Raw genomic sequence first — 8,352 nt, 5'->3', positions numbered from 1 at the left:
TTAGGACCACGTTCACAGCATCTGGGGGGACCATATTGATGTTTCCTCGTAATAATTGTACTAGTGACTGTAATGTCAGACAAAAGTTAGAGAGCAGACATAATTTTGGTGACTTCCTAGCAGTGAAGAGATGGACATTTCTTCCTATTTCCTCCCCCCTTTTCTTCATCTTTTTTCTTGCAAAAACATGATCAGATCTCTTCAGTTTTAGTTCCCTGAGGGATTTGGATGGGCAAAACTCTCAAGAAAAACCCTATAAATCCCTTTCGTCTTCTGAAAATAATCATGACATCCATAACCTCGGCATGCTTGTCCTGGATTCCAGCCTTGTGGAACAAATTAGCAGTACTAGGACTAGGAGAGATCCTAGGAAGGCCGTACAGACATATTCCCGACGAAGTCCTCCTGCAAATTCTCAGCAAACTCCCGGCTAAATCTGTCCTAAGATGTCGATGCGTCTGTCGGAGATGGAAGGCCTTGACCTCCACTCAGGAATTTGCGCAGTTGCATTTCCCCCACAGCGTTCCAATGGTTATTGTTGTCCGGCAGAGGGAAGCTGAAGGGGAGCAGAAGGAAATATATTTGGTCGACACATGTGAATCCACAGAAGAAACAGCAACCCCGCAGAGCAATCGTTGTAGAATCAGCGTTAACTTTGTCAGGCCGGTTTCCAAATCCGATCGCCAAGAATTCTCGTATTCTTCCAATGGCTTGGTCATTTTCCGGGAGGAGTTCCGGAGATCAACCGCCGGGTTGGAGCACTACGTCCTCCTGAATCCCCTTACGCGGCAGAAGGTGAGATTAATCACCCCTAAAGGTCTGATTTACGGAATCTTTTCCAACCCTTTTGCCAAAGATCAGCACTGTTTGCTCTGGGGAGGAAGATTCCAACGTGAAAACGGGAGCATGCCGTTCAGAATAGTTGTTTTGGGTGGCGGGTCGAACTCGGAATCAGAACAATCCGATGAATCGCAAACATCTTGCTGCTGGAGAGAGCTGTACGAGGATGATGATGCTCCGTTTTCATACCAACCCAGGGCTCAAACTCCTCCGGTAATCGTAGACAACGTTCTTTACTGGATGGTTGGAAATCGATATGCAATTGCAAGGCAGAGTTCGCCCTCGCCTCTTCCGAGGACTAGGTTGGCTCCTCGTTGTGCAGAATCAATCATGAAATTGGACACGAAAACAGAGAAATTCTCCGTGATGCCTCATCCAGGTCCTCAAAATCAATACTGCAAGGACGATCCTGAGCACAGCAGGATGCATTTGGTAGAAATGGATGACCGCGGTTTCCTCTGCTTGTGTGAATCCTCCTTGTTCGAAGAGTCGATCAACATCTGGATCTTGAGGCACCAAGATTGCGGAAACAGCACTAGACCATCTTGGATCAGATGGCACAGGGTTGGCATTGACTTGGATGTAGACCGCTTTCCATTTACCACCTCGAGATCGAATCATAACGTCCAACCTGTTGTGATCGTAGGCAAAGAATTACTACTGGAATGGCCAAACAGGGGGCTATTTGGCCTGAATTTGGAGAATGGTTCAGTGAGGATATTTGACAGAAAACTTGAGTATAGAACCAATGCTTCCATGTATGCTCATACTCCTAGCTTTGTCCCTATAAGCAACTGCGAGCCCGAAATCTTGATGTCCACATAGGTAGGGGTATACCCATCTATTTAGGACTCTTCAAGTTCAATCAACTTGGTTTTCAATCGGTTGCTGAATTCACCTATTGGTACGGTCAGAAGGCCACGGTGCATCTTCCTGATTACATTCTCGCATGCTCTATGCATTTGATCAGTTCATGGTAAATCCTTTGATTGCCATTTAATACTATACTCCATTTGTCTTCTGCACCTCGATCTGATATTGCGTTTCTGTATCAAGGCTTTTTGGCCCAGTGATCTTACCGTTACCCTTTATTAATTCATGAGTTGTGTTTTTGTGGATGGTAATTCATTTTTTCTTTTAAAAAAAAAAAATCTTGTGCAAGGATAAAGAATTTGTGTGTTGAATAATGAGACGGGAGACGAATCAATTCAACCTAGTTAGTTGTAGCTTCTGGGAACGCGTTACTTTTCAAGATTCCAGTCAAAATTGGCTTTTTGGAAAGTGGGACTATGACTTTATGAGGAGAGATGACTTAGTAATTTACTTTGTAAGTAACCCTTAAAACTCGTTTGCTTTATTGGATGCTGTTGAGATTGGAATAAACAGTTTAAAACATTTTGGCAGTCTTTTCTTCTTTATTGTGACCGTCTCCTGTAAAGCTTCAGAAGCTGATTTAATCAAAAAGCAAAAGTTGGAGGGAATTTAGATAGGTTAATTGCCATAAAGTAAGGAGAAAAGGGATTTGATTGATTTGAGACATGGGAACCCTTTCTTAGCAGAAGTTGGCTATTGTCAATGGGAAACTGATGGGTTCATCTCGATTTTCCACAAAGAAAACAAAGGATGAGTACCAACAATGCATTGTAGTGGAAAAAGACCAATGGAAGCAGCAGTACATGTTTAAAAACTAATTTCCTTCCTTCCTGTGCAGTGTGAACTGTGAACTTTTCCTTTGGATTTAGGCCTGGATAATGATGATGTATCAGTACACTATCTCTTGCATCTAAGCTTTCTTCAACTACTATCAATCAATTTCCTGCCCCTTTTAGACTCCCACGCATAACGAAGCTTCCTTCGTCCCAAAGTATTTGTCGCTATTCAGGATTTTAACTTTTTAATAGTGTCATGATTGTAATGTTAGTAATTTTTTGTTTCCAACTTTATCTTCAAAAATTCAAAATTCAAATCTTAATCTAACATAAAATATATGTAAAGGTAGGGATAGTATTGAAAAAAGAGATAAAAAAACAACTTTGATTTTGATAATATGACAAACATTTCGAAGCATTCTAAAATGAAAAAGCATGATAAACATTTTGGGATACAGGTAGTAAACATCTATATCTATATAAATTACAGAAGGGTTTTCGGTTAAAAGCCATGCTAGACCTTTAAACCCTCAATTCCTTTTTTGTAGATTTTCTATTTGTCTAAATTCCTAATATGTAATGAGTTGATTTCAAAATCTTGATTGTAGACTATATTCTCATCATTTCAAAATTTAAATTATTTCCAAAATCTCAATTCCTTTTATGTAGATTTTCTTTTTATTTTAATTCCAAAAATTTAATGAGTTAATTTCAAAATCTTGATTGTAGTCTATGTTCTCATTATTTCAAAACTTAAATTATTTTCAAACTCTCAATTCCTTTTTTGTAGATTGTCTATTTATTTTAATTCCTAAAATGTAATGAATTAATTTCAAAATCTTGATTGTAGACTATATTCTAATTATTTGAAAATTTAAATTCTTCCCAAGCTCTCAATTCCTTTTTGTAGATTTATTATTTATTTTAATTCCTAAAAGGTAATGAGTTGATTTCAAAATCTTGATTGTAGACTATATATATTCTCATCATTTCTAAATTTAAATTATTTCAAATCCTAACACCTTGATGATACACATGACTTTAACATTTGAGAGAAAAAAATGAGTTTTTCGATCCACATATATTTTTGGTTATGTATTATAGTAATCTAAATTACTATTGTTTGGACAGCTGATTATTTTTTCAAATATATTTGTTTATATCATCATTACAATTTTCAATACACCTTTTAATCTTTCCTATTACCTTTTTATCTCACATACATCACATCACAAAAAGTGCTACAATAAAAATATCTCAAATAACTTACAATAAAAATTTGCTTACTCCTTTTTTCTTTATCTCCAAGATCTACTTTGTTTTCTATATTTATTATTTGTGTTTTCCGATTATGAGATTATTTAGACAAATGCTAGATTTTACATATTACATTTCTATCTCTGTACATTTTAGACCAATAGAGATATCGGGTTTCAAACCTTTCACTTACACTAAAATAAAAATATATGAAATAATAAAAATTAAAAATGAAACAACATTTTAAACTATTATGATGGAAAGCAACTTATCCAATTATTAGGCTAAAAATGACTAGTAAATTTAGTAAATGAAACAACAAATGTACTATTTTTTGATTTTGCTATGGGAAGGAAATTCAATTCCCATTCAAAATAAAAATATAAAATGTAGTCAACCAATGGTCTAATTCTGGTTGCACAAAAAATAGATAGAGCCTTTAACCATTTTTATCTAAGAAGGTTATTTGTGATAGAGAATAGTAAACAAAAAAAAAGTTTTTCACTAAAAGAAAAACTTAATTCTTATTCTTATGTCAAGTGAAATACCAATACAAGATTATAAATAGTATTTTTTCCCTTAAGAATTTTGTGGCAATCTTGAAGTTTATATATGTAATTAGTCTTGATAAATTTAGGGGATGGGAAGGGGTGGGGAGAGTTAAAAAAATAGGAATAGGTTGTGATAAATTTAATTTTTATACATTATAGTGCACTGATGACACATTTTTTTGCTATTTACTGTGCATGCTTCTATTTGTCATACTCTATATCTTGATTAAGAAGTTTACTCACCTCTATTCACCAATGTTCTATTACTTAAGTTACACATATTTAAAGCATTACATTATTGGTTTACAAATATGAGGCCAGATTGAAAATTGTAAAATCATGGACTATCGAATATTTTTACGCCAAATAAATAAACAAAAATTTTGAAATTTAAAAATTAGCTTCTTGAAATAAATTCGATATTGTATGAATTTTATGCCAAAGGTAATGGATATGATGATTAAGAAATGAAATTAACATTTTGGCAAAATACTTTTTGAATTTTCTGAATGTTGGTCATGATGGTTGAGAAATGAATCGGCATTTAGCAAACATAATTTGGTTTTAGATCTATTACAATTTGATATGACATGTTTTAAGTTTTAATACCATTTTTTCTTTTTTGTAATGCATGTTTGTACTAGGTAGACGGCAGCTAAAACTTGTTTTTTTTTTTTTTTTAAAAAAATTTTCAGCAAGGAAAAGGATGGGATGTATAAAGGTAGAAGTGGGAAGGGGTAGCTAAAAATTGTTTGACATTTCTAGGTTAAACTATTGTTTATTAAATTTTTATGTGTTACATATTCCCATAACTATATATTTATTTTTTTCATAACATTCTTTATAGCCGTGCATATTACGGGTTTTAAAACTAGTGATAAATATTTTAGGACATATCAAAAATAAAGAGCATGATAAACATTTTGGGACAGAGGACTTAATTTAATTCATGGGAAAATACCACATAGAGTACTAATATTTCGGTTGCAGGTGTGTTTGGATAGCTAAGTTTTTTAAGATAATATTTTGGGTTCATTATAAACAATTTTTTAATTCATCTTTTTATATTTTCAATCAACTTTTATTTTACATATATAACATCATAAAATATGTTACAATAATTATTTCAAATAATACTTTATCCAAACAATTGTGTCTCGTAGAGAATGTGGTCGATGACCATAATAGGGATTTACACTTTAAGTGAATAATTCTCGTCCTCTAACCCGTGAATTAACATCTGGATATTGAAACAAGATGATGATCAAGAAAATAAAAGATAACGCGTTAGAGCGAATTAGTGCCGATATAGATGTGGGCCGCTTAAAAAAAAAAGTGCCGATTTGGATGTGGGCCGCTTCATGTCCATTCAAATGGTTCCGGTAATTATTGCGCCCAAAAAATTGACGAGGTCCAAAAAAAACAAAAAAGAAAATTGATGAGGAGATAGAAGAATTAAGACTCCTAGGCTCCTCCTGGCCTATACACTTGTCCCTGTGGCGAAATAATCACTAGTCCAGCTCCGGCTGCAATTTCAAATTATCACTTGTACAAAGCTGGCTTAATGGGTAACAAGCGGAAATTCTATGCCTTATACACAATGCTATGTAATATAATCATGTGCAACCACAATAATCACACGAATTGGTGGTTTCTCCCCATTTGAAAATTTGAATATATAGGTGGATTGTGATTTTTTGCAAAAGATTTTTACATTTATCGTGAACATATTTCCTAGTGACTTTGTTACCTCAACTATCTATATCTATATGTATTGCAGAAGAGGTTTTTAGCAGAGACCCTTTCAATGGCTTCCAAATTTCTCATTCTTTTTTTTAAAAATTTTTGTATTTATTTTAATACATAAAAAGTAGTGGATTATTATCAATCCTATCACCAATCAAATTTAAAATTTAAAACATTCCCACTATCTAATTTATAAATCGTTTATAGTTTATTATTTATACTTGAAATCTTTTTTACTCCTTAATTAAAGACAAATGTTCATTCGTATGCTATTTTAATACAATGTTACATTTTTATAATTAAACAATATTTGTCACCACACTAACCCTATAACGACCCCTACAAATGAGCTTTGCAAATTATAATCACGTTTCAAAAAAATCACAAATGTGCAACTAAATGTAAAGTTGATGGGGTAAAGTGTAGTTAAATATAAAGTTAAGGGGGTTATTATATTTAACCCTAAAAAAATCCCAAGAACGGAATAAGTAGTGGGTTATAGATTTTTGTCTAGATTTTTGTATTTATTTTAATACATAAAAAGTAGTGGGTTATAATCAATCTTATCACCATTCAAATTTAAAATTTAAAACTTTCTCATAATCTACTTCACAAACCATTTATAGTTTGTTATTTATATTTTAAATCTTTTTTACTCCTTAATTAAAGACAAATATTCATTCACATGCTATTTTAATACAATTTTAATTTGGAAGCATACAATATGATCAAGAAACAGCAGAACCAATTAGGACTAAATTTTGACCCCAAAAAAAAATTAGGCCTAAATGCCACTGGCACGTTGTCGTAACTTGCAATGCCAATTAGGACTATGTAGCATTTTTTTTTTGCACGAATTTAGGACACTGTAAAGCTTATTTAGGCAAACTTTGCCTCATCGGTGATTTGAGTATCAAGTTATTGAATATACTACAAATCCTATTATATCAGTCAGCTACAAAAAATAATATTTTACTAGCATGTGGTATTTGCGTACGAAATTTCAGAGGTAAATCAAATGCTTTTACTTATACTCTATATAATTTGAATAGTTTTTTAATGAATATAACCATACTATGCAGGACTATTACTTTGTACAATTGAAACTAGCAAATTGTATATCAATCACAATTTAGATTTTGCTCGATACTTACGCAGTTGGTAAGTTCCATCAGTAACACTACATCAAGCTTTTAATATTGTTTCATACTTTTATCAACATGTATTTCAAAAAATTGTAGGTTTGAAAATGATACATGTGCTCGAAAATTAGTTATGTGATTGAACTCAAACAATTTTAGAACATCACAAGCATTGTTGATAGCAAATTCAAAGAGAATATGGATATCCAAATATACAATCATGCATACAGTAAACTTACTCTATTTAATTTAATTACTGCACAAAGTTTTTAAATTTATAATCATAACATATACCTTCTTTCACTCTTACTAGATTAAATATTTTCGAATACTTGCTTACATTCAGAGCATTAACATACAAAACATGTTCTATGAGCTATGCAAATATTGTGGACAATTATGTGAAGGTCATTTTTCAAAAACAGTGTGTATGCATTGTAATGACGTGGTTGACACTATTATTAGGTAATTAATTTCATGTACCTTTAATTTTAACAAATTTTTCTGTATTGTATATAATATTTTATTTGTCAAATAGGTACAATGTTAACATACAAATCAAAGATTCCAGTGGTAACATGCATCTTAACTTACAGGACAGACATGCACGATTTGTATTTGGTTGTGATGCTTCTTATTTTGAGAATTACAAAAGAATGTATAATTTCTTGATATATGTTTTTTTATAATGCTATTTATAAACTATGTAAAAACAATACACTAATTTTGAATTTCGCACATACTTAATTCTCAAGACAATGGTGATAGGTTGTTCAACCAGCGAATCAATTCATGCAAAAATCGTACATTTTCATTTGTAGCACGCATTCTACAAAATTTAACAGAATTAATTAAATAACCAATTTTGACTTTTGTATTAAAAGTTGATTGGTGTGAAGAGTGTTCGCACTTTCATGCAAGATTATCAAATCGAATATATAATAGTTGTGAGTATTTCATTTTAACAACATTTAATTACATTCATTTTTATTCATATATCATTCATTTTCTAATATAAATTCCTATTATTTTTCAAGATCTATCTTCCGAAAAAAGGTAATTTTTGAATAATATACACATTCTATCATATTTCAAACTATTGTTAGAGAGATATTATATTTTAATTGTGTTGGTACAATTTTTTAATATTTTTTAATTCACCCTTTT

At 32.1% G+C, this 8,352-nt stretch overlaps 1 protein-coding gene across 1 annotated transcript; it reads left to right on the top strand.

The window, feature by feature from the left end:
• The first annotated feature begins 285 nt into the window (after positions 1 to 285).
• Positions 286 to 1,665, top strand: LOC113724665 (putative F-box protein At1g30920). The gene has a single exon (XM_027247545.1). It carries the CDS (start codon positions 286 to 288, stop codon positions 1,663 to 1,665), a length of 1,380 nt encoding a protein of 459 aa, XP_027103346.1.
• The last annotated feature ends 6,687 nt before the right edge of the window (positions 1,666 to 8,352 follow it).

The sequence above is a fragment of the Coffea arabica genome, chromosome 2c (genome assembly GCF_036785885.1).
Source record: "Coffea arabica cultivar ET-39 chromosome 2c, Coffea Arabica ET-39 HiFi, whole genome shotgun sequence".
Lineage (NCBI taxonomy): Eukaryota > Viridiplantae > Streptophyta > Magnoliopsida > Gentianales > Rubiaceae > Coffea > Coffea arabica.
This window is presented reverse-complemented; position numbering and strand designations above follow the sequence as displayed.